Source organism: Trachinotus anak, unplaced genomic scaffold, assembly GCF_046630095.1.
Source record: "Trachinotus anak isolate AG129_WGS33_773 ecotype Australia unplaced genomic scaffold, CSIRO_AGI_Tana_v1 ptg000013l, whole genome shotgun sequence".
NCBI classification, from domain to species: Eukaryota; Metazoa; Chordata; class Actinopteri; order Carangiformes; family Carangidae; genus Trachinotus; species Trachinotus anak.
In genome coordinates, this window is record NW_027273864.1 from 17596540 (window position 1) to 17623359 (window position 26820).

At 40.0% G+C, this 26820-nt stretch overlaps 2 protein-coding genes across 4 annotated transcripts in view; both read right to left on the reverse strand.

Moving 5' to 3' along the window:
* kcnb1 (potassium voltage-gated channel, Shab-related subfamily, member 1) overlaps positions 1 to 19387 on the reverse strand; it is a 35909-nt gene extending 16522 nt beyond the window's left edge. Inside the window, exons 1-2 of one of the 2 annotated variants that reach the window (XM_071494148.1) lie at positions 18899 to 19387; positions 15278 to 15931 (exon numbers count right to left, since the gene is read on the reverse strand). In XM_071494148.1, the coding sequence (XP_071350249.1) occupies positions 15278 to 15853 (576 nt within the window). In that variant the 5' untranslated portion in view covers positions 15854 to 15931; positions 18899 to 19387. Of the gene's footprint in view, positions 1 to 15277; positions 15932 to 18852 lie in introns of both variants that reach the window. The other variant, XM_071494147.1, reaches the window with a different exon arrangement.
* Positions 19388 to 20248: 861 nt separating this feature from the next.
* ptgis (prostaglandin I2 (prostacyclin) synthase) lies at positions 20249 to 26650 on the reverse strand. 2 transcript variants are annotated; one of them, XM_071494149.1, is made up of 10 exons: positions 26494 to 26650; positions 25876 to 25999; positions 25407 to 25582; positions 25145 to 25291; positions 24942 to 25054; positions 24645 to 24826; positions 22251 to 22413; positions 21767 to 21948; positions 21349 to 21500; positions 20249 to 20779 (listed from the first exon to the last, which is right to left on the reverse strand). In XM_071494149.1, the coding sequence occupies exons 1-10, from the start codon at positions 26562 to 26564 to the stop codon at positions 20620 to 20622; spliced, it is 1470 nt and encodes a 489-aa protein (XP_071350250.1). In that variant the 5' UTR covers positions 26565 to 26650; the 3' UTR covers positions 20249 to 20619. The 2 variants fall into 2 exon arrangements, with proteins under 2 accessions (XP_071350250.1, XP_071350251.1); XM_071494150.1 differs by having other exon boundaries at positions 25876 to 25995; positions 26494 to 26627.
* Between the last annotated feature and the right edge of the window lie 170 nt (positions 26651 to 26820).

Consider the following 26820-nt stretch of genomic DNA (forward strand, 5'->3'; position numbering starts at 1 on the left):
CATGAATGTGCAGCTGACAAACCTGTAGAAATGATGTGATACACTCATGGCATCATGGACCAGGGAGGAATCTCAAAGGCATGTTTCCAACAAGGAATCCATGCCATGACGAATTGAAGCTTTTATGAGAGCAAGAGGGAGGCCCTTCCCAGTATTAGGACGGTCTCCCTAATAAATTGCTTGGTAGGAGTTTTCCAAGTAATTGCCCCAGTGCTGAAGACTGCAAGCACTCACTGGGACACAGTTTAAGGAAATTTTGACAAATACAAATATTGTAGTTGATGGTGCAGTCGAGTTCAGATGAACAAGTAAGTTGGATCAAGTGTACAGTTATACAGTGGACGAATGCAATTGATAAAGAACTCAAATGATGTTACCTAAAAGTATGTATGTACTTTAGGTACATAGAAGAGTGTAGCCTATTATTTTGAACGGTTTCTGTCTGATAAATTTAAAAGCATTTTAAGTATTTTTAAGTCTTTCATAAAAAGGATATATCTAATATTTATTTTCACTGTGTCAGATAGCCATTGCAATCATCATGTCTGGATCATTAACAGTTTGCTACATCAAGTCAAATCAAATCAAGTCAAGTCAATTTTTATTTATATAGTGCCAAATCACAACCGAAGTTATCTCAAGGCACTTTTCAAATACAGCAGGTCTAGACCATTCTATTTCTGATTCTTTCAAAACTTACAAGCTTATGTGTATAAGTTCTGCCATAACTTTGTAGTGTTTGGACATGAATAAATAATAATCATGCTGAATCCAACATGTAATAAATCCAACCTTCATCTATTGATTATTGTCAGTATGAAACCCAGTTAAAACTGAAGTGATGTGGCACAGTAGATCATCGTGAATTGTGGGATACACATAGCTCTGAATACCCCTTTGAAGCAGTATTAGGTAAAGTGTGCATCAAGTGCAGGTTAAGTGTGCTGTGTGTTGGTATTTTTCCAACATGGGACACACTTGCCCACTTCTTGGCAGTGCATGAACGCACAAGGAGTTGTAGGTTCAAAGCCTTCAGTTTTTCACTTATATTATGAAAAAAGAAAAAAAAATAGTCTTCATTTTTTTCAAAAGGACTTAAAATAGTTTTGGTACACACACACACACACACACACACACACACACACACACACACACACACACAGTCAGTCAGTCAGTCAACAATGATGCCTGAATAGAAGGCAGCTGCAAGTCTCAGCATCACTGAAATGACAGTTGCCATGGCAATAGTGACAGTGAACTTTCAAACATTTTAGCAATGGCAGTGAAAGGGAAATAAAGAGAGAAATGGAGAGAGCACAAAAATACTCAAATACAGAAAAAGAAAGACAAGACTTCGACAATCTAGACTGAAAGATGTGAATATCACATATTCTATTCACACAGCAAGAATCATATTTCACAGTTTGTGAGAGCTCAGTGCTGTGGCCATTCAGTGTCAGTGCTGTTAATCCCTTTGAGAAATTTTTTATCAGGTGTAGCTGGCTAGCTAGTTATCTTAAGCTAACGCTAGCTTCATGAGTTTCACTTGATGGGTTTGTACATGATATTGTCCTAAAGTACTGTGGCTATAGCTGCATGTCGTACCCTCATGTCACTCCACAACCACTCAGCGTCCTCACCAGTTTATGATTACTGTAGAAAGATTTGGCTGCTTAGCTCACATTGGACAAGCAAGACAGATAATTGTTCATAATTTTACACCATATATTTTCACTTTTAAAGTTACACAGGAAAAAAAAAAAAAGTTTTAAACTGACAGCGGGGAAGTGGGCAGTGTATGGGCTTTTTTAAAAAAAAAAAAAAATTTAAACATAAACTTTATCCCTACAAAATAATGCAATGTGCAGTCCTTGGAAATGACACTAAGCTAGTTAGCTAGACATACTAATGTTTGCAGCTTATGTTGCAGCAGTCAAACACACTGGTAAATCTGTTATCCTTGTATTTTTGCCTTTGAAATGGTCAAAAAAAAAAAGACACCTTCCACAAGTCTTTACAGTACATGTCATCACTTATTACAGCCACTTGCACACTGCTTTAGCATGTGGAGGGATTTGGGGGAGTTCAGTTTGAAAGATGCATTAGTGATACTTGATAACAATAAAGAAATAAGACAATAGCTGTGTCCCAATTCAGGGGCTGCATCCTTCTAAGCACGCGGTATACGAAGCCGTCGTAGACCGAAGGCCAAACCGAAATGAGACGGTCTGGCCAAGGTATTTCCGCTTTGCATCACCAGCTGTGCCTGCCCATGACATTGTGTCACGAAACACCACTCCTGTCATGTAGCAACCTTGACAACACGTAACCTTTGGTTTTTTAACAGTTCTTAACTGTTAGCTGTTAAACTGAGCTGAAACCCAATGGTTACACTTAAAAGTATAATCCTCAGGCTCTCTGTCTGCATTGTTTGCCGACATTATTATCATTACCGACACAAAATGAATCTTGGAATAGGTTTGGCCACGAAGAATCCACCTGTTGGAGTCTTCATTGCCCAGGAGAGAAGGTCTCTCAGCTGCATTTGAAGGAGTCTTCCAAATGGGGCATCCTAGTTCTGCTGCTTTGACGCAATGGGTCTTCAAACGCAGCCTCTGAAAGAGGTGCCCCCTGAATTGGGACACAGCTCAGGTAATATGAAAAAATACTACAAGTGTGATGATGTGGTGTGTGTGTTTGAGAGAGAGAGAGAGTACGTGTGTGCCTGCATTTGGGTGTGCTGAAACTTGAAAATAGTCCCAGAAAGTGCTCATCAAGGTGAAAGGCGTCTCGCTCCAGCAGTCAAGTGCCGTCTACCTACTCTCACAATCAGCCGTTGGCTTGATGGATGCTTCTCCTTCACCTTAGTGGATTCTATTTCTGCCTCTGGCCTTCACACTTTCCACAATGTCATTCATTCACCTTTCCACACAACCTGCACAGCGGAGTGAAATCCACCAATGAGGAAAGCTGCAATAGCTACATCAAGTGGAGCAGCTTTCGGACCTGTGAGTTCTGATTTATAGACTGTGTTGTTCTGTGCACACATATAGGCTGCGTGTTGAGGACTGGTTGCGGTGTGCAGGGAGTTGCATATCACAGTAATGGTGACATGACCTCTCTGTAGGGCCATAGCCAACTGATGCCTTCGGGCCACTCTGCTGTGTTGTGTGTGTAAGAAACAGTAAAGAAAGGAAGTAAATAAATAGTTAATAAAACTCACATATACCTGTTATATCCCATGAATTACTGCGTAGCGCATACAAAATGTTAACATTAGAGCTCAGCTTTTATGCCCATACTGGTTGGCAGTAATACCGTAAGACAAAATACAATGAGAATATTTCTAATGAAGCAAAGCCTGTGAGCTAATTCACAGTTTGAGTCGTGTTCTTGCACTTAGGTGCATGGCAAAGTCTACCTGAAGAAACATGCAGTGTATCCAGTGCACCCTCTGTACATCTTAGCTCACAATACCCTGTCCACTGTTCTGCTCTGCTGCAACAGTGATTGACACACTTGTTACTGCTGCTGCACATATCACATTTTGCACAACCCATCTCCACCTGTGAGTCTGATTCCACGGGTGTTTTCACACCTAAAGTTTGCTCTCGTCTGATTCGGTTCATGAGTTTGTAAACTTATAGCATTTTCCTCTTGGTTCAGTTGGCTTTCACATAGAGAAAAATTCAAGTGAACCAAACTGCATCACTACAAACAAGGTGAAAACATTCATGCTGCTTATTGGTCAGATTGTCGGGCGGGAGCAGGAATTTAAACACAGGAAGAACGTTCTGTATTCTGGACTGTGACATCCTATGAAACATGGATCAGCGTCAGAAATGACATTTCTTTATAGTTCTAGGCAATTTAATTACACACTATCAAACACCAGAACGCTGAATTTACTCTGATACGTTGTCATAATGCTGTACAGATTCTGACTCCAGCTAATGTTGAGGATGTATATGAGGATGCTAACCACCAACATGTTAAACTGAAGACATGTTTAATAAGTGTGACATGTTCAAAGTCTTTTTTTGGCATCTGTCTGAATTTACGGTATTTACCTGTACAAAACTTGAACCACTGTTATTGAGACTCACCAGCTTCTGTTGCAGTCAGCTTGGTGTAAGCTTGTGGCAAAAGGAGGTAAGAGAACATGCTCTGTATTCACATGAAATGAATCCATTCCACATGCACTGACTAACCGAAGTGGTTATCTTCTAATCGAGTACATAATGTGCAGTGGAGAAATCTGGGGATCTAATCTGAACCACCAAAGACTCATACTCACACATGGCATATATTTCTATAGACTGCAGTGGCGATCAAGGTGAACTGCAATCTTAGATTTGAATACTTTTACAAGAAAATTGTGCAAGACTTTAGCTTTTTGATGTTGTCAGATGTCCTGTTGTTTTGGATTAAATCCTCATACTTTAACCCTCACGGTTCACGCCCATGATAACGCTGTTAATAAAAGCTGCCTCTCATTCATTAAAATTATCGTTCTTTTGCTAGTGGGCTCCAATCTAAAACAGGAAACAACCGTAGCTTGTGCCTTTTAGCATTGCACAAATTTACAATTTACATCACAATCCTTGAGAAATAGAAAAACTGCTATTGCTGCTGGGCTTACTTTCCAGAGTTTCAAAATCAACATAACTCACAAGCTGTTTCAGTTTGGATGGTTTTCTTAGGTCCCCTGCTGACTGCCAGAGAAAGGAAGGTTGTTGCTCAGTCTTCAAATCCTTCGGTGTTGCTAAGAGGGCGTCATTGTTTTACGGCATACCGCGTCATGTATTCATGTGTGATTCAGCAGTTGTGACAGCTGTTGATGAGCACTTTCCTTCAGGCTTAATGCTGCTTTGGGAAAACTGACTCAGAGTTTCAATATTAATCACTCACAGACTTAGACAGCATAGTTGGGAGCCTGTGAGTGAGACTGTATTTCACTGGACAGTATGACCTTTGTGTCACTCCAACTGTAAGACTAAAACTATTATGTCTTCTATAAAATAGAAACTAACCACTATGCTGCCAAAGTCCTCTTTTTACACAGAGGGAAGAACACAGGTTGGTAACTGTTGTTTTTTTCTTATGATGCATTTTGCAGTGCAGTAAATTGAGCTGAGACATTAAAAGGTATTATATAAACCTGCTTGTCCATGTTCAGATTACTTTAGTAGTCTTTTCTTTTTCAAAATGCTGAATATTTTACAATTACTTTAACTATACATGTATTTTCTCTACAGGGCAACTGTGTCCCAGAATGGCTTTCTCCAAAACGTGTCTATATAGATAATGAGAGTTAAACTCATAATGAGAGTTAATTTTCATGTTTTCAATGCTGCACTTTTGTTTTGTACTCTCAAAGCATAAACAAAATACCAACTAGATGCTTTTGTTCTTTTAGCCTCTGGGAATGTGGATGATTGTCTCACATATGAGCTTCATTCTTTAGAATTTAATCTTGTCTGAAGGCAATAACAAAATCAAATGACTAGTACTCCCCGTGGAAGTGATTCAGAGGTTTTTCCCAAAAGTTTTTAGGTTATTCAGGTTCAACTGATTCTAACTTGTTAGGAGTTGTATGAGTTAGTCAAGTGATCAACGTGGTCATGTCTATCAACATTTAAACCCTGTTTATCTCTAGAAACATATCCAATTTGTGCATTTTTCAGTTTCTCAAACTTTAACTTACATTTAATCTTCCTGGCACTGAGACATTTTAGTACCTTGAATGTGCTTACATTCAGACTTCTGGACAATTTCATTACTAAATTAAAACATGTACTTTAAACATGCTTGTCATAATAATAATAATGATACAGAAAAACTTTAATCTCATGTATGAAATTTAGATAAGTGGAAATATTTTTAAAAATTGTATAGGCCTTATAGACCCAACGCTATGACGCATATTGATTCGGATACCTATAAGATATGGAAATTTGAGCAAGACTTCAACGTCATACACTGACAACCTAGTTTTTGAAGTTCCTCCCACAGGCTATAAAAAGAGCGAATATTCAGCTATCATCATCTGCTAGTTTCTATTTTTCCCTTAGTCATAAACCTGCTTCTTCATTTTCTGTTTCTCTGGCTCAGATTCAGCCTCCATGTCTCACAGTAATTTTCTCTTTCATGTTTACATACTCCAACTCTTCAGATCTCTTGATCTATCTCGGTTTCTTTTTTCTCCCTCACAGTCTTTGCTCCTCAGGCTTCCCTCCTCCTGGGGACAGTGATGTCTTACTGTCTTTCACTCAGTGCTCACGTAACAGCTCCAACAGCTCCAAATTGAATGAACAAAGGAGCTGTCTATCTTTGCAGAGGCAATGCACGATTCTTGACCACCTCCCATGTCTCACCATCCACTTCACAAGCTGTTTCTATGGAACGACACTGTGTTCTGTTCATCAGTGGCAAAATGATTTTGAAATGCACTTTTATTATTGTTAAACCTTTCATTTAAACAGATCTGAGCGATCACTTCACTGCATGAAATTCAGGATCAAAGCTCCGGTGACAACAGTTATTTAATTATAACACACTTATGAATTTTAGTCACCAAACAATGAGAACATTGAACAACACTGAAATAAATTCTTCACTAGTAAATAGGGCAAAACAAACAAACTGTCTTTACCAAACCTGTTCTATAGCAGTGAAACATGCCAAGGCTGTGCCCCACTGCCAGCCTGAAAAGATGAGATGACGCTACAAATCTTGAACTATCCACTACAAAATGCATGACATGACTTGTAAAATGCTCACAAGCACAATTCAACCACTAGAGAATCAGGCTTCTCCACGTTAATGATGAACAAGCACTAGAATATGCAGCTCAATGTTAAAGCCGCTGCTGAATAGTCCTGAAACTCTTTCACAAAACCTCTGTCCAACATAACCAATTATACAAATACGTACCAATAAAAACAATATGTGTGACTGAATCAGCATTAAATTCACAAAGTATTGCAATGAGTGTGCCTCTTGACCAAAGCTAAATGCGTGTCATACATATTCATGTACTGAGAAGCCCATCAACTTTCCCACACTGTTACCATCAGGCCAAACTTCTGCTTATATTGTATAATCTAGCCAGCAGACTGTTGACTGTGACAGTAACAGCTAAGTCAGGGGATTATCAGGCCTTAGTGGACATCTGCATGTCTCTTAGCGGTTCTTGTTTAAAATGACTGCATTTGTTCTAAAAGGGGAAAAGAACATAGAAAATGTGAAGTCATGATTTCATCTGTGATTCTTCCTATCACACCAAAACCAGGCTTTGAAGACAAAACAATTAACCAGTGCGCACTGCTGATACTTTCAGCAATATCTGGATTAATGCACGTGTAAAGCTGCAATAATCAATACTTTAATATTAAAAATGGATCACTTGAAGAATGAATTGACACTCAACTTTGTAGTTCCGCTCAACTCTAAGGAGCATTTTAACGTGTTTCAACTAATTATTTCTGTTTTATATCCAACAACTTTATTGATTTGGTTCCCACTGCTCTCATCAGCACTGTTTCTGGATACAGCCAGCAGCTGTTTTAAGTGGAAAGGTTCTTATATACACACTGAAGATGACCTTTCCAGCAGACAACAGGCTGAGGCTAGCAGGGAATAACAGTGGAGCTTTCAGCCAGTTAAGATCCAGCTATTTTCTTCAGGCGTTGATGAAGACTAAACCAGAGCTACAAGGGTGTGACTATTGGACTTAAATCTGTCATATCACCAGGTGTGGTGGAGGTATGACTTCAACTGAATGCTAATTGCTCTGCTGAATGTATAAAGACTGCAATTCTTTGCTAACATGTTCACCATATCAGCTTTGTAAATTTGATCTTATGTTTACAGTCTGTCTTGTTGTTCTCAATCGGCTTATTAAATTAATGAATGCAGGTTTAAGTTCCTTGGATGAAGCTCTAACTTGAATCTAACAAATATGTTTGTGTCAGTTAAACCAAAGTAACTAGGGTGTCAGTCAAAAATACATTTTTTTAACTTCTTCTCCCACAAAGTCGATTCAGTCTTCACCATATGCGAGGAGAGACAGTCTCTGGAGGCCTAATCAGATTTTTTTTTTGGTACTCCAAACTGCTTGGCTGTGATATGCAAATGAATTTGGCAATGAGGACGCAGAATAAGGAAGGGAGCCATCTCTGCATTATAAGATCATGATCATAATTGCTCAGCAGTTACACAAATCCTCAGTGTGCTGCCATCCATCTGGTCAAAAGTTAGCTCCCTTTCTGGCTCAAAACTTTATTGGACACATTGGGGGAGAAACAAAACAGTGTTATAGATCAATCCAAAGTCCAAAAATGTGGTCTTCCTTCAAGCTTTTTTGTTTTTTGTTTTCAGGCTCTGTTATTTTACCATCACAGTCTGTCATTAATACATTTTGACCCAAATCATAGTGATGTACAGTATGTTACATCTTTAAATACATTTATTGAAAGAACTTTTTACTCTGAATGTCAGCCTTAATTTCCTGAGGCGTTCAGTCTGTCTGATTAGGCTATTTGATTTTGTGTGTGTGTGTGTGTGTATGTGTTTGTGGGCGTGGGCGAGTGTAAGAGGGCTGTTATAGAAAGAGGAAGTGGAGACAGGGAGTTGAATTTAAACATATAACATGAGAATCCATTATAAACTCCAAAGATTAGAAACTGCATACTATGCAAATATAGGTGTGTACATTTGCTTGCTCTCTTGATAGTGAAAATTAGTCATAGGTCAGAGCTGTTAATCAATTCTCATAGCCTTTCCTTGTCCATAAATCTATAAATAAATCTCAGACATACGGACTAAAGAATGTTTGAGATGTTGAGTTGAATTCAACTTTAACCTTCAGAGGTTGTAGTCGAGTTTGTATAGCTGCGTTTGAATCTGACTTCAGGACAAGTTAGAAGAGACACAACCACTCAGAGGCACAGCTGTTGACAAGCAGACAGTGTGACAGGCAGAGAGAGCAACCGGCATGAAAGCAATCACTTAGGCACTCAGTTGCTGAGTGCACGTGATCCCAGCTCATATCTCTGCACCACACAAACGCAGACAACATGAACAAACAACCTGAGAAACCCTGATATGTTATTTCCCCTTAATCCCCTATCAAGCACAAATGTGTGGCGTCAGTATCGCATGGTCACTCTGCAGCTTCCTGCAAGAGTTACAGGGGATACTTGATTATCACCATGTTACTGCTCTCTTTCTCTGTGTTCTTTGTAACATATAGGACTGAAAGACTGACAGGTATACAAAAAGGTGCATCCTGTAGATACTTGACAGACACATACAACACATGACCAAGTAGCAGCAACCTCAGCAACGTTACCCAAGCACCATCCCCACCAACTTAAATGTTGGATGATAACAACAAATTTGACAAAGGGGTTAAATTATTCATCAGTGTGCTCTGCAACCACTCTTTGGTGGGCTTTGTTTAGTGATTAGAAATATACTTTATTCTCTGAATATGAATTTGCAGTGTTTGTGTTTTTGTCTTACATAATCATGGCCTCGTTCATACAGATTCCATCCAAGATAATGTTTTGTGTGGTTTTGTGTAGATTGTGTATGATATGTCATATATATTTTGTATACAGTATGCTATTTATGCCATATGCAAAATATATTGTGGAATTCTTAAGTTATTTGTATTTTTGTTTCATTTTATTTTAGAGGGATTGTATTCTTTTTTTATACTTAAGGAATATTTGTTTTTGACTGATACTGTTCTGTAAGCTTTTGTTTTCCACTTGGGCCGTGACTGCAGCTTAAACATCAAGGACACAATAGAAGCACATTTTTATTGTGTCAATGGACGTGTAGTTTGTTACTATTTATTACTGTAACCATGACAATGACTGTACTCTAACCTTAAGAAAGACCTTATTAAACTAAACCACAACCACTTGCTGAATCTAACCAAGCTGTGACCATTACAGCACCTTAACTGCATGTTTATTCTTGTTACCATGACGACAAAGGGCCAGTACACTCCTATGGGATGTATCTGAGGGAAGGGATGAAAAACTTATATCGTCATTGGAGTAGTGTAGGAGGAGGTTAAAATTATTTGTCACCAAGTTTTCATAAAGTTTTGGGACAACTAACATTGGGCAGCATAGTGGTGCAGTGGTTGACACTGTCACCTCACAGCAAGAAGGTTATCGGTTCCTGGGGCCTTTCTGTGTGGAGTTTGCATGTTCTCCCCGTGTCTGTGTGGGTTCCCTCCAGGTACTCCGGCTTCCTGCCACAGTTCAAAGACACGCACAGGGACAAACAACCTATACTGCGATCCTGTACAGATAGGTGGTACAGATAATGGATGAATGGATGGACAACTAACATTTGATGTCATTAAGGATGGTGTGAAGAATTAGTTACACTGCTTGGACCGCTGTATAGTACTGTAACATACAGTACATAACTGTGCATCACCTGCACAACAATGAAATACCATGGTTTTGTATCACCTGACTGAGAGGAAGCATGTAAATTGAAAACAAGAGTGTGCCAAAAATGGACCCTTTCGGAGAACCACAAACTTACAACTTATAGCAACAGGAATTTGCACTTACAACAGAGAAGGTTCTGTCATAGAGACCTAATAAGTTTAAAACTGAACTTTACCTTTAAGACCTGCTCAAGATTTTAGATGATGTGGCAGATGAGTTGGATGAACTGTGCTAAAAGCATCACTGAAATCTAAAACTATGACTCCCTGTGAAAAGCAGATCATTGGCATTGACCTTGACAAGATTCATCTTCTGTAAAACCTGTCTCAAAGCTATTTAAAACAATTCAGGGCTGGACCTTCATAAGGATACCAAGTACAGGCAGAACCCGTGCCTCTTTCTTACCTTCCAGAGATTTAAGAAAGGTTGATGAAGACTGCTAAGATGCTTCAGATTCAACAGACTCTACAGACTTACACAACAGTTTATAGGATTTGGGCAAATTTGTGGAAAGGAAAGCTACAGACACTGGGGCCCTTTAATATGGGACACATCACTGGTCTGTCGGGAGATAATCAGTCTAGAAAAGCAGACTCTGAATGATGGAGCCCCGACTGAGACACAGCATTCTAGTCTTGTTCCTATATTACTTCCTATACATCAACATCCGTTTGATTGGCTTTGACTTTCCAGCTGTCAGAGATAGTGATAGATTCCAGTCATGTTTTGGGTTCTGCTGCAGAATGATTTATGAGTAGGACTATAGCCAAACCGTGTTTTTTATGTCATCTTCAGTGTGACATGAGAGGAGCATAATTGGAATTTGTTGCCTGCCATGTGAAACACAATGCCCAATGACAGAAAAGGAAGTGGCCATAATCCATTTTCAGATGCATGGAGGACAAGAATGACAGCAACATTCATGCTTGGCTTTGGTTGAAGCCAAACCAGTGTTGATACTAGATTCTATTTGTCTATTAACCATCAAGCAGAATATTAAAAATGTTCATGAATTCTGTCTCAATGTGATTATTTACAGTCAGGTTAGGTGTATTGGAGTCCTTCATTGATGGATGTCTGGGAAAGACAAATATTTTGACTAATGCTCTTGAAATGCTCAGTACTCAAAGTACACAAGTACTCAAAATGGTAAATCTTATACTGTAGTAGCCTAATAATCACTCCAGACATTTATATTTATATCACTTCTTTTTCAATTAATGCTTTGTCTATATGTGTGAGTTTAAAGAAGGATTATTTGCCTATTAAGTTATATTCTGATGCTCCTAATCTAGTTCTAATAGTAGGTATTACTAATGACAGAAACCAGTCAAATCTAATATGATGTTACATAAATGCTGCTGCAGGTGGAAAGCCTTTTATTGGCAGCAATCCGACGATTAGGCACTGCTTTGCCAGCGGTCAGACACAATCCTATTTTATGGTGACTCAAATCTGATTTGAGACAGAAAGAGACAGACAATGCTGTGGCTGACAAAGAACGTAAACAGAGAGAGGGAAGCTTCAAATTGGGCCCAAAGTCTCCTGGAGAATAATTAATGTGACATTTCCCTGACATTTAGTCGGAGGTATAGCAGAGGAGCCTGAAGAAGAGAAGGAAGGAAGCAAAGATATGAGCCAGTGAGAGGATAGAGAGACAGGAAGGACGACAGGGCAGAAGGAACACAGGCAGCAACAATGGCTTCCCTGAAAATCCTGGCAAATACTGCAGCTACTCACTTTCTTGTGCTGCTCTGTACAGGCACAGGAACTAAGCAGAAGTGCAATTTTATGCACATGCACCCGCACGCACACACACACACACACACAGGAACACAAACAAACCTGCTAATGTTCAGTACCCACTCCTTCAGTGATGACAAAAGTGTACTTTTGTTGCTTGGTAACCATTTGTTTTGTACTTGTCTCTACCGTTCACCATCTGTTTATGGGCTGTTACACATACATTTCCATCTCTGAACCAGGATAGGAGAGCACAGCTGATGAGCTAACACTAGGAGAGTCTGTGGTCAAGGATGGACCACTCAACAAGCCCACAGTTTGTTCCAGCCTATTTAAAAATGACTAGCATAATACATCGACCCCCAAAAGTGCTATTAGTAGTTTGGTCTGTGGTTTCACGTTGCCCTTTTAAGCTAATTAGGAACTGATAAACTCTGCTTCTTACTGTGTCGAGGTTGCTCTGCACTCCATCTTTTGCTATCGGCTTATACTGATGCCAAAGGAAGAGATGATGAACATTTGATTGTAAGCTGCTGGCACCCATCAATGAGTGGCTATTAAGAAGTACAAATTCGCAGGAAACAATATGCATAAGCACTTTGCTGTGTCATTATTCAAAGTGAGGAGCACCCATCTTGTTAAGCACGTCAAAACTGTTCTTCAGTGATATTTTGATAAATTGCAGATATCAGGGTGTGATAATGGACACAGCAACGTATAGTTGACTCAGAGTGGTCATCTCCGTTTTGTAGGCTACAGCACTTTCTTAGCTCTAATGCAATAAACATTGATTTTACATCTCTTTGATTCCTATGAAGAAGACATTTCACTGACAGACTCACAGCACTCAGTCTGTTTGTGGAGCAGCGCTGACAGTTCTCACTAATCTTCACCGTAACAGCATCAGCCAAACTGCTAATAGTTTCATTTCCATTTCCCATTCCTGATTGCTTCAAGCCAAAAAAGGCATGGTGCCGCTTTTAAAACAGCGTTGGAAAAAGACAGCTTCCCCTTTGATCCCTCCGATTCAGCCAAGAAGAGAGTGATCAAAGGCTGCTCATGTTTAACACTGCTGTGGTCTCCCAGGTTGCGGTTGCAGGTGTGGCTCTCTGAAAGGCCTGCTGAGGGCCAACTCGGTCTTTGTGCACCGACTAAAGGTGAGCACAGTTGATAGAAGTCACCAAATGTGGCCTTCAAATCAGGAAATAATGTGCAGCAGAGTGAGGACCTGAACATTTAATTATGACCAGGGGCATCCCACTCTTTGCTGTTACAAACAAAACACTCATTCAGCCAAAGAGTGCATCATTTTTTTAACACACAACTGCTTTAAATCCTAGCAGCTGCTGTGCTCTCCCCTTTCTTTTTACTAAGTTCGCTAATAAATTGCTTGAGCAGTATGGCCTGACTGCTTTCTTACTAATAATTGACTCCACATGTACTAACTAACCCTCTCTGGGTTTGTCTCTCTTGTTCTACTTTTTCATTAAAATATGTACAGTAATGACATGTCACAGGCATCTTCTATTGATCAAAAACACTGGTTTATCTAAATGATTCAAACAATCCTGAATTATTTCTGATATTTTCTTTATGTGCACAAAATCTTAATTCAAAATCTCAGCCTCCTGCAGAAGATCTCAAATTCAGTTGTCTCAGGATGAATTCAGGGTGGGTTTGTCACAAACAAACAACTGACAGAATTCAGGTACTATTTCAGAGATGTGTATATGCATTTAATGCTGTAAAAGAGGGCACCCAAGAGATATTGAAGTGATTTAAAGGTGCATGACCAGTCTGACAAAGTGTAAGCATGCATGTATGCGTGCGTATTTGAACATCAAATGCTTGAAGGTGTTTTTGTTTGTATAATGGTTCTGCAGTGGAGAACAAGGCATATTTTCTAAAGGGAGCTAATGATACAGCATTGGACTTTTGCAAGAAGTTTGAAGACTGGAACAGAGGAGACAGATAATGAACCTTGAGTCATGTTTTAAAGATGGTTAATTGCAATGCATGCATTAGCTGTTTTTGCTCTTACTAAATCCATCTGTCTGCTGAAGACTTTTTCTGGTCCTTAAACAACAATAATGGCAAATAATAGCACGCACATCCAAGAAAAAACAAAAAAGACATCAACACACAGTTGTGTCCTCGTTAACACATTTTGTGAAACTATAACGGTCCTTTAAAAAGTGTGAGTAGTTGTCATTGATGCGAAACTTTTGTTTTCCTGTCGAAGAAAAGTAAATTACCTACATTCATTTGCCCATGTTACTCACACAGAATACTTGTACACAGGCATCTTTATGTTAGCCATATTAAGGTCTGAAAACTAAAATAGGACAACCACAGATGTTGAGCTAAATGCCAATATCAGCATGCTAACATGCTCACAAATAAAGTACTAACATTCTGATGTAAGTTTAATGTTTTTTCTATACACACCATCTTGCATGTTAACATGTTAACATTTGGTACTAAGCACTAAATACGAAGCACAGCTGAGGCAGGTGGGAACTCATTATGTTTGCAGGAATTTGGTCATACACTTGTGTGTTGGACAAATTCAATTTTTTGCCTGAAGGTGGCGCTAGAGGAAACGGTGAGGTATCAGTGTGATTACAATTTGTCCTAAAGAGACTATGAAGGTTTTGTACAATTTTTATGGCAATCCATCCAACGGGTTTCAAGATATCTCACTCCAAATCGCAGATGTCAGCACCAAGTTGGTGCTAATTGGAATGTCAGGGGATCACCACATCTTGGCACAATGAAAAATTCATGGCAATCCATCCAATAATTGTTGAGATATTTATGTATTGGCCAGAGTGGTGGACCAACTGAACAACAGACAGAAAGAGAGACCCACACTGCCATCCATAGAGCCATGCTACTAACAAAATGTAAACTTTGAATGTGTTTACATATGTCTGAGTGGGCGTCTTCGTGTTACTGTTTGCAAGCCTGTAAAAATCATCATCACACTAGCTGAGGATTGCTCCAACCAATCACACACGCATCTCTTTCACCTAACCTCCAATGACAATTACCTTTGCTGCAACAGACGAGCTGGGCTTTTCCAAGAGGTCCCAAAGTTTCTTTCGTTTCTCAGCACAGCAAGTGTTGTCAAATTCTTCTCCCTCTCTGTCTTTTAAATTGTCTGCCTCTCTTTTGAGCTCCTCATTCATTTGCTCCTTTTTCTGGTGGTACCTCGCCTGGCAACACGACTCCAGGTAGATCTCGTCAATGCCCCAGTAGTCGAGCTCTTGACTGAATGACAGGGCGCACATTTCTTCCATCATGTGCAGCTTGCCCGTGCGGTAGAAGTTCAGAATTGACGTGAATGCCCCTGGATGTCGGTCAAAAAAGTACTCATTGTCCTCAAGGTTGTAGTCATCACACACTTCCATCAGAGATTCATGGGTGTTGCAATCTCTTAACTTTCCCAAACGTGTTCGTGGTAGCCTATCTAACGTTCGCCACAGGACTTCATGTGGAAGACCCCCAACATTCAGCCTGACTCTGCGGAAACATGATTTGCTGCGAATGATGTCCACTGGTTCAGGTGGCAGCGATGACGTTGAGCGGGAGCCAGCTTTATTTAACTCTGCCAAGGATTTCTCCATGATGACTTGTGTTGTTGGAGCAGGCAAACATCCAGGGCTATGGACTACAATTGGTCCTGTTTTCTTTCATTACTGTTTCTAAAGGAATCAAAAAAACAAACAAAACAAATAATTAGTATTCTAGGATAAAGCCAAAATCTCAGGGTCAATACAGCAGTCATCAGATTCTGAACTAATATGGTAATAATACTCTAGCTCATGGCCTGGATTCCATGACAGGGGTTCCCAAACTGGAGGTCAGGACCCCACAAGGAAAGAATTATTTTGTTTTTTCTGACTTTTTTCTTTTTTCCCCTTTTATTGTGGAAAAAAACATTCACCTCCTAAAACCTGTTACAATTATCTAAATTAACCAATGCAAGGATCCAAAATCACTCAGTCACTGTGTGTTGTGTGGACAGTCACTGCTGACAGCACAAGTTTCTTCATTTTATGGGGTCACAAGCCAAAAAATGTTAAAATCCACTGGTATTTTCCAGTCCTTGTCCCACCTGGTCTCTCATGCGATCTCTGACTAGATGACAGATTAAAAAAACAACAAGTAATTGCAGGATCCTGATGAACAGAATTTAAAATCAATGGTTTAAATGGCCCCAGTCGCAAAATGATGGAACAATCCTTGCAGCATATTATGAACAGGATATTTCAGTTTCTGTTATTGCAGCATCTGTAGTATGATTTTGAATTATTTTCTTTTTTGATCTCTCTACTGTATTAATAAACATAATCTCAATTTGATATTCTTCAGATGACTCACTTATATAGGGGTTAATGAGAAAAAGTGGATTGACTAAACATTGTTCTGTCATCAGCTAAACAAACTTACTGAATACCTTACTGAATGTAATTTCCCACCAAAACTTTATAACCTGAGATTAATAACCAGCAAGCAACTGCAGGGTGCTGTAGACCAGGGAAGAGAAATAAGGGGCAGATAAACGGTATTATTATTATTATTATAGGATATTACTCTATTTACTACTGTTATCACATGTTTATTGTATTATCCTGTGTTTTCATTCTTCCCTGTATCAACAATAAACCTACACTCAGAGTTGGGCTCTTGAAATGACTCACACATGTCAGGAGTTAACAAGGGAAAAAATGAATGGAAATGGGACTTAATCTTGTTCTGTCCTCAGCTGAATCAGGAACTGAGAGAAACTTCATAGAATATAATTTGCCACGACTTTCCCCAAAACTACTTTAAAACCTACAAAGATTGAAACTCAGCATGGAACAGCAGGTCCTGAAGACAAGAATTGAAAATAACTGGTTTAAAGGGCTCAAAGGTAGTGAATTTTGAATTATTATCTCTGTTGTTATCACATCAGAGTATCATCTTCTCTGATGCAGAATCATATATACGCCTTTTCTGTTCATGGGGTTGACAACAAAGATATTTGGGATCAGTGACTAATACTATTGAATATTTGATTGTTTTCTATGATGGTAAACTCAACATTTTGGGGGTTTTACTGTTGCTAAAACAATGAAAGACAATAGAATATGTTCACTTAGGCCTCAGGGAGTAACGATGGCTATGTTTCACTATTTTCTGATATTTTATACGCTGAACAACAAACTGATTAAGACCTGTTGATAATGAAAGTAATCACTGGCTGCAGCCTCAGTTCTCCCATGATGGAGTAATACTATTTTACCTCAGGTATGACTTGACACAGAAAAAATGAAGCAGTTTGATAAACCACAACTTTACAACAAATGAGCCACAAATATAAACTAAAACAACTTAGGCCTTCAAACTAGATTTTGACACTGAGTCCCTATAAAACCAGGGCCACAAGATGGAGGACCTGTTGTAGTTTTGTACTTCACTGGTGCAAATTTCTTGCATATTTGGGATTCATCTAACTGTGCAAAACAGAAATGTTATGGAGTAAATCTTGGGCTTTTGGGGCCCCTGTAGGGACCTGGTGCCCCAGGGCAGTTGGTTGCTTTGCCTGCTTATGAATACAGCCTTGGATGATGATGTTATATCAATAATACAATATTAGTCTTAAGGACACAAACTGTTTGCACATTGAGTGAACAAAGTGCTGGCATCCCCTGATGTGATGATGTCCGTTTGTTTGCGTGTATGTATGTAGTAATCTCCCCAGCCTTTTGGTTGATCTTTGCTCATTTTGACGGCCATGCAGTGCAGTGGGTGGGGATGCAGGACACCACAGTGATGACTGTGGTACAAAGTGAAACGCTGTCCAGTCTAATGGTGCTGAAACACCAGGAAGCGCTGTTCACTCCCTGAATCACGGCGAGCTCCCTTGGGGGGGGGGGGGGGTGCAGCGAGGAGAAAATATCTATCTCACAGCCCACATCTCCCCCTGACAAAGAGCATTTCATAAACGATTTACGATCGCGGTCGTGACACAACGTGCACATTTCATATGCTTTTTCATTTTGTTTATGTGTGCGCGACGAGAGCGTGGAAGCCCAGCGACACCTCAGGCCTGCAGATGTGATCGTTGATCACTGCCGCACAAAGTTTCTAATACTTCACAAACACAATTAGGCCTAAGAATTATGTCAGCACACATTGCAAGGCACATACAAAATAGAAACATTAACAGAGAATGTATAATTGATGATGCTGCCATGTCGGCTTTTGGTCATGCAGAAACAGTCAGTAAAAAGACCTTAATTTGATAAAGAAAAATAATAATAATTTAGCATTTAACGTACCACAAACAGCATCTCCTCCGGTGCAGCCTACACACTGCAGCTGCTCCTCTGCGCAGCTAAACTGGGAATCGTAATAAGCTCAGTGTGATGTTTGATCATGCAAAACTGCAATATTGTGAATGCAAATGCATCGTTACGCATTCCTCATGCTACTCAAAGGCTCCATATTGGTGCAGTTTTAACGCAGAGTAGTCCTGCATGCCATTGATTATCTATGAACAATTCACAGGTTTCATATGATTCAAAGTCCAGAGATGCAAACAAGCTTAAAAAAAAAAAAAAAAAAAAAAAAATACCGTGGTGAGTTGTTGTCATCCTGCACTGAATCAAACCGGCACATACCGCTCTGTGGACAATCAATCCGCTGGCACAAACGGAGATGAAGCAGTAGCATTAAACGAAAAAACAAAAAGGAGGCGCCGTTATTGGTTTACAATTGCCAGGGACTTAAGCCAATCCATTTCCCCCTCTTCTGCCTCCGACATGGCAGAGGGATCCCCAGCACGATCTACTGCCTCCCCGCCGGCTTCCTGCGCGGCACATCGCCCCAGCTGTTTCGCCCGAAGATCAACAAGTATGCCGGGAACCCGTTCGGACAGAAGTACCTGTGTTCCCAGTCAGCTGTGTGAGGAGGCGCCGCATCCCTCTGAAGGTGGATCCACGGCAGCTCAGCGCCCCCCTCCACATCTGATTAACTCTTTCAGCACCGCGTCTCGACGCCTGGCTGGACCATTAAAAAGACTTTGTATGAGCACCGCGGTGGTATTTCGGCCTGGGTGCAGTGTTAGATAAAAAGCATGATGTAACGGTAGTGCACACGAAGGTGGCTGTGTGATCACTGAAGGCGCAGAGCCAACAACATGAGCGAAAATGAATGACAGCTGGCCTTATGGTAGACCTATATTGAAAAGGGTGGGTTCACCATTTGTACTCCCCATTATAAGTACTGATGGAGGAAAGATTAATGGATATTTTACTTGAGTGAAAGTACCAATGCGTGAGTGTAAAAATACCTCATGACATGTAGAAGCCCTGCGTTCAAAGTCCTACTCATGTAAATGTGCAGAAGCATTACCAAAAAAAAATCATTTTAGGATGTTTCTGCAGAAAATGGCCCCTGTGAGTGATTAGTATATGTTACATTATTGTTGTATCAGTGTATAAGGAGAATTGTACTTTAAATGCTTGACTTTTAACTGTTATATATCCAGTGTATCCAGTGGTTTGGGCCCTTACCAAAGGGTCAAAACAGAAATCTGGGCTTCTGTGAGATGATTAGTGAGGTAGTGAAGAAAACAAAGAAAAAGCTCTGCAACATAGATTTGTATTCACGTTTTTGGACTTTGGGCTGAATCTAAGACTTTTAAACTCTTGTGGCTGGGGTTATTTAAACAGAACCATCTTATGGGTTTTAAGGGGAAATCACTTTTGGTGGAACTGCTAACAACTCACAAACATCTGAAACTGTACAAGGGGCCACAGCTTGCTTTTCTTGTAAGTGGTCACAAGCCAAAATGGTTAAAAACCACTGATTTAATCTTTAACAATGCAATGTATTTTCTAAGCCTGAATATTTTTTATTTAAAATCTTCATGTGAAATAAATAAATGAAGTGGAGTAAAAAGCACAATATGTCCCTCAAGAAATGTAGTGAGGTATAAAGAAGCATGAAATGGAAATACTCAAGTAAAGTACAAGAACCTCACAATTGTTTTTAAGTACAATATTAGAGGACAATAAATAAACTTAACATGAACTTGGCAAGAACAGCCTTACACTGCAGTTACTAATGTCATTTTGTATTCCACATTTTGCTAAAGACTAGAAATATACAACAAAGTGCAGCCCCAAGTACAGAGGCCATCTGTAGCCTGTCAAAAACGAGAAATATCAAGTTGAATTAGTTTTTCCTTCTTTTATTAAAAATATTACTTAAATGCATCAAAGTTAAACATGATCTATAGGTGCTCTCAGTTAATATAACATAGAATAAATAGTGACATAGTACATATGAGAAAAAGATTTATCAGTCAACAATTTGTACACTTCATCATATTATCAAGTCACATGTTATGCTGTGTCCTCTTCAGTCGGTATCGAACCTGCAGATCTCCCTCCGGCTGGAGCATCCCAAAGCCATAGCGACTGGGATTAACCGGTGGAAGTTTAGCCTCCGGGTCGCACATCTCCATATCAAGATGGGTCAACAGCAAGAACACAAATCTAGAGACACAAGAGGCAAAGCAGTTTAGAACAGCTGGTATGGACATCGACAAGTCAGACTCATATTTGCACGACTGAGCACATGCAGGTTTCACACATCCAGTTAAATCCAGAAATTATTATGAGACAGAAAATCACATCCAGTAAATAAACCAACCAGATAAAAGGGCAACATGTCTAAAAATAAATGATTCAACATCAACATTAAATAACAGCCCCCCCCCCCCCTTTTTTTTTGTGTGTTGCAGAGTACAAGGGTTGACCTTTAACCTCTGTAACTGGATATGATGTCTGGCGAAGACACGCTGTCCCAACTGACTGTCCTCTATTACCCTTAGCCTCCTTCATACAGAGCATTACAGAGTATAGGCCATTACTATATTACAGCTTGTTGCTAATGATGATAGACATGAAAGCAAGACTGAAATGATAATAGGGGGAATATTATGTGGAGATGGATTTTGCTGGTCTGGTTTGGTAATCAGGATGAAATTGCAGGAAATGCTTTGATCATGAATGCATCCTTTTACAACCTAATTCACATCATGGGGAAGGATTTTTACACTCACTGTTTAATGGCTGTAACGGCAAACTCTTTCCCAACGCAGACGTTTCTCCCTGCGCCCCAAGGCATGGTGTGATACTTCAGTCTTTTTTCACCCTTGTAGAATTTATCCTTCACTGTAACATCTTCATTTAGGAAGCGATCATACTTGAAGATCTGTTGAGAAGAGACGAGAGAGAAATGATGTAAACACATGTCACAGGTGTGCTGAATAATATCATGAACGCATGAACGCAATAAGTGTACCGCTCCATATCTTCTGTTAAAAATAATATGCAATTATCGCATCTAACATTTGAGGACAAATAAACTGAATGAACTCTGGGAATTGATCTTGCTCTCTTGCACGCAAAGGATGTATTCTGCCAGTGCTGCATTTGTTCGTGTGTTCCTAATGCACTTTTCATGGTGTAAACTTGTACCTGTGGGTCTTGGTGTATCTCTGGGTCCATTTGAGGGCTGAGGAAAGGGAACAGACACACTCTATCCCCCCTTCTGAGGTGGTACTCCTGTCCATTGGCCATGCGCAGGATCTTATCCTGCACAACCTCTCTGTTGATCATTACAGCAGCAGTGAGCCGTAGGGTCTCGCTCAGGACACTATCTACAGAACGGAAAGGACAGCAGAATGGATGATGTCAGAGGGGTGTCAGCGTGAGTTAAATCAGCGGTGCCCTCGGGCGTAATTTGGAGATGTACAAACATTTGCACAGATATGAATATATGAAGAGGGCAATCATTATCTAATTGAATCAAAGGTCAAACTTTTATTGTCACTGTCATTGTTTCAGCACACTGCGCTTATCTTGTTATTTCCAACAAGTCAAATGAGCCTTTGTTTCCATCTCATTGAAGTGGCCAAACCCAGAGGTGGAGTTGAAAAGGCAGCTAGCAGCTGTTACATACCAAACACAGGTGTGCTGTTTTCTTCCAGAGGGTGGATGGGGGGATGCTTTAGGGAAGTGTCCTGGAGACTAAGGCATCTGATCTCTGATTTAACAGCCTCCATGGCCTCAGGGTGAGTGAGCAGGAAGCCAAGAAGCCAAAAGGCGGCAGGTCCAGCATTACACTGAAAAGAAAAATACCCAACTTAGCATGCACTCACATCTTCTAGCATGAAAAACTGCACACGTGTTTTGTATATATGGACATGTAATGCATCTGCTTTTTACTTTGGGAAGATTTCAACCAACATTTTCTCTGAGTTCTCTCTAATGCTGCTGTCTGAATATGACTGTTCCGAGCAGAAGCCAGTGAATCAATCTATGCTTTGTAGACACTGCTGTCAGCCTCTTAGGGAGAGACACCTGAGCCTGTCAGACAGTAATTGCTGTGGGTTAAGGGAGTTGTTCTTCTTACCTCTGCACATTTCAGGTCAGCTCTCCATTGACAACCAGGGCAAATGCCCGAAAGCGATTAGAGGTGCATCACATTGTCTTTCTGCTCTCTTCTGATCACCAGCTCTGATGCCTAAAGTAATATTAGTCTGATTACCCTATCAACTGCAGGATGAGGAGTTTTTAAAGGAATAGTTTGGCATTTTGAGAAATTTGCTCAGAGAGATAATGAGAAGACTGACACTATTTGAATGCCAGTAGGCTAAATATGTAGTTAGTGTTAGTTTTTACATCCAGCTTTTGCGCAGATTGAACAAATGAGCCATAGCATGTTAATTAGTAAACTTCAGTCATGTTGTTAGGTAGATATTATTTTCTTTTTACAGAGCCAGGATGGCTCTTTCCCCCCTGACTCCAGTCTTAATGCTAAGCTGGCTGGCTGCTGGATCCAGCTACATATTTAGCATACAAATATGAGAGGGATGTCAGTCCTCTTATCTAACTCTCTGCAACATTTGAAGTAGCACATTTCCCCAAATGTCAAACTTTTTCTTTTGGGTATTAGTTGATTCACTGGCAGCTGTGCAGTATACTGAGAAAAGCTACAAATGCAAGACTCACTAAAGACTAATGTGGCTGTGAGTGACCTGCTTTATTTTCCATAAAGTAGATTTTTTTGATACTATCAGTGATTCTTTTTACATTCAAATAAATATGTGGGGGTGGTGAGAGTGTACCAACACTACAACACAGGAACTCACAATTTCTCCTACAAGGAAAGTGACTAATAAATCAATCTCGGTCCACATATGCTTCGTTCAATAACATTGATTGTTTACAAATAGAAAGATGACAGAAACTGCAAGCTGGTGCAGGACTCGTGATGAGGTTGTAGGTGGCTTCAGAGAAATCCTAGAATTGTACTTTACTCTGCAATACCTCAGTATAAGCCATATTCACTCTGGTACCTCTCACCAGCCTCACATCTAATCCCCTTATTCTCTGCAGTGGTGCTCCAGTTTCCGTCCCAGACTGAGACTGTGTGCTCCATTATCCCAACAGACATGATAACGCACAAACAAACGTGCTGGAGGACCAGCGGCCTTTCCTAAACCAGCAGAGCAGCCTGTGGGTGGCCAGGCCAAGGCTTCCCTTGCTTAAATACTGTACACTGGCATTATTAGGTAAACAATCATTGTTCCAGTGAAGCTACCATGTTGACAGAGGGATAAATCTAGTACATTTAAATGTACCATAGACGAACAACAGACATGAGGACAATAAAACAGCCCGCTATCTCCTCCACCTGGCAGCACCAAGCAATGACACCATGTTGCTCTGAACTTGTCTGGACTGACAATCCTGTATTCACACCTGTGTCAATATTGCTAATACTGGCAACTTCACTGAAACTAAATGAAATAAATTAAACGAATAAATAATATTTGAACAAGATGCTTTGTTCACAGGTGAGATTAGACTTAGAGATGAACTCAAAGTGAAGTCTTAGACAGAGCAAGTATCCAAGAGTATTAAATATATTGTGCTAAACAATGTCTTCAGTGGAGCTGTCGTGCAGGCCGCAGCAGAAAACCTGACTGACAGTACAGTTTTCATGGATCAGTGCCTAAAACTGTGTGACTCAAGAAAAATAGGAAGCAACTTCTGCTGACTAACACAGTAATCTTATGCAGTACATTCACATGTAATTACTAAATGTCGAACACAAGTGTCACGGAACCTGATACATATCATTACAACTGGCAAAACGGCGCAGCGAGTTGCAGGTTGAGGCAGGTAATTCACTTCTGCATTGTTGGCAGGCTGAGCACCACGGAGTGGAATTCAGGCATGCAGTCTGGGTGTGGAGAGTTTGTATGTTTTGGAATCATTGTGTGGCCTTGTGTGTGTTTGTGGGTTTGTGAGTACATGGGAGAAAGACAGACAATAAAACAGCTCTCACCTGTGTGGTCCACAGCTGCAACAGTAAAGCTCTTTTCTGCATTTCTGCATCCACTCCCTCCTCCTGCAGGAAGTGATGGTAGCTGTGCTGCCAGGAGCTCGACTCTGACTCTCCGTTCAGCCAGCTTGGAGACAGCAGCTCCCACAGTCGCTCCCGGGATGAGTTGGCCGTTTCACTTTCGCCTATATGAGATTGAGCATAAATTCATAAATACCCTACTGTGCTGTATGGATATAAGGTCAATTACAAAATTGAAAGTAAGGCAGTTTTCATTTTGTTTAATATTGTGCAACTCACCTCGCTTGAGTGAGCGGCGAGCCAGTTTGGCGAGGAGACTGTCAAACTTGCGGAACTCTTTGTAGACTGTGGCAACATTGTCTCTCCTCTCAAACAGTGTCAGATATCCAGCTCTGTGAAAAACAATTAAGTTAAGAAAACCTTTCAAATGATATAAACACTGTTGCCTTGTGATTTACTGTATGTAAAATGTTACCCGTTACCTGAAGAGCAGACTGTAACATAGGCTAAAAAGCCCATCCTCTCTCCACCCTGAAGGGCCACAGTCTGTCTGGTCACTCAGGAGCAGGTTCTGAAGATGAATGTTCATGGAGCTGCTGAGCTTGGACAGACGGAGACCTTGAAAATGCCTAAGGAAATGCAAAGCAAATAAGATATTGAAATTTGCAAAACTAACTTAAAACAGATTTTTTTTTTTTTTTTGTCATTGTTTAGAGATCTAAGTTTAAAAGGTGATTTAATTACTGTTCCATCCATTTCCTCTCTGCTGTAGGTGTGATGCTCGGCAGCTGCAGACTGAAGATCCTTTTCAGGAGCTGCTGTCTGTTGCGGGTGAAGTCCAAGAACACGGTGTCATTTATCACTGCATCGAAAGAATTTGGGTCCAACAGCACTGTCACGTAATGACCAGCAACACGGACCTGTGGGGACATCATTTTAGTTTCATTTGTTTTCATTTGCTTCCTTTTAACCAGATCTTCTTAGAGTTCCCTTATCCTAAAAAATACTCCAGGTTTCAGTCTTTTAATATGAAACTCTATGGAATAACCAGTTGCTAGAAATCCTGTTCAGTGAAACACTTTATTCTACATTGGAAAAATAATTAATTAATGATTAATAATTGATAAAATAATTGTGCTTACCTCTGCAGAACAAATTTCAGATATATTCAGATTACACTCAACACTCACACTCAATCTTTATCAGAACTTACTGTGAATATATCCCCATGTTTTTCTTTCATTCGGGCCAAAAACTTTGAGGCATCTTTTCCAAACTCAAGCGCGTGCCCCAACCATGGAATGAAACCTTTGTCCAGAGGTGGCTCATTTTTCTGTCTGACAGGTATAAGGAAACTCATTAAAATTCAAGCAATGTGATAGAGCTGGATTATCTGTGTTTCATTTATTCGTGAATCTCAACCAAGAAGCTAGGCGTTGACGTGAAGAGAACGTTCTTTCTGTGGCTGAAACGCCATGCAGCACGTTGACCACAGTATAGGTAACAACAATAATTCTTTGTTTCATTGTATCATCTTGTTTAAAAACAATGCTGAATGCAGTGAGGTTCTGTGTGTTTAATTTTATCACTTATGAAATTTCAAAAAGTGCGATTCTAATATATCTACTATTATTATACTATTCCTTGATGTATTTGATTAATATTAATTGTGTTTAACTAAAAAACAATAGCAAAGTTTTTCTTAATTTTAACAGTTGCAAAGTAGGCTCTTGCTGTATTTTACAAACTTTTAGACTCATACAACTTATTAAATGAACCTTTGCTAATAATTTAATGTCTGAAAAAAAAAACCATTAATAAATGACTTTACCTTCTGCGAGTGGAATAAAGAAGAACTAGTAAAAGCAGTCCATTAAGAAGTAAGAATATTGTCCATAACATGTTTCCGTAAAGTCTGATACTTGTGCTCTCCCTGAGTTAATTTACTCCATGGCAGCTGGCGACTCCCTTATATCTCTAAGTGTGGCTCAGCTGTAACTGCTAGTTGTTAGGGGGCGTGGAAAGGTGTGGCCAGTGAAACAAAGTGTTGCACCACACTCTACACTGTCAGCCACGACAGAAACCCCCGCATCCACAGCAAATCACACAAAGATGAGATTACATAAGATGAACCTTAACTACTTCTGCCTTTTACAGC

Excerpts from the sequence above, each read along its gene's own strand:
- ptgis (XM_071494149.1), bottom strand. The coding sequence starts at position 26,564 with ATGTTATGGACAATATTCTTACTTCTTAATGGACTGCTTTTACTAGTT. Across the intron at positions 25,583-25,875 it reads AACATGGGGATATATTCACA|GTCCGTGTTGCTGGTCATTA; the intron begins GTAAGTTCTGAT and ends ATGTCCCCACAG. Across the intron at positions 25,055-25,144 it reads TGTTACAGTCTGCTCTTCAG|AGCTGGATATCTGACACTGT; the intron begins GTAACGGGTAAC and ends TGTTTTTCACAG.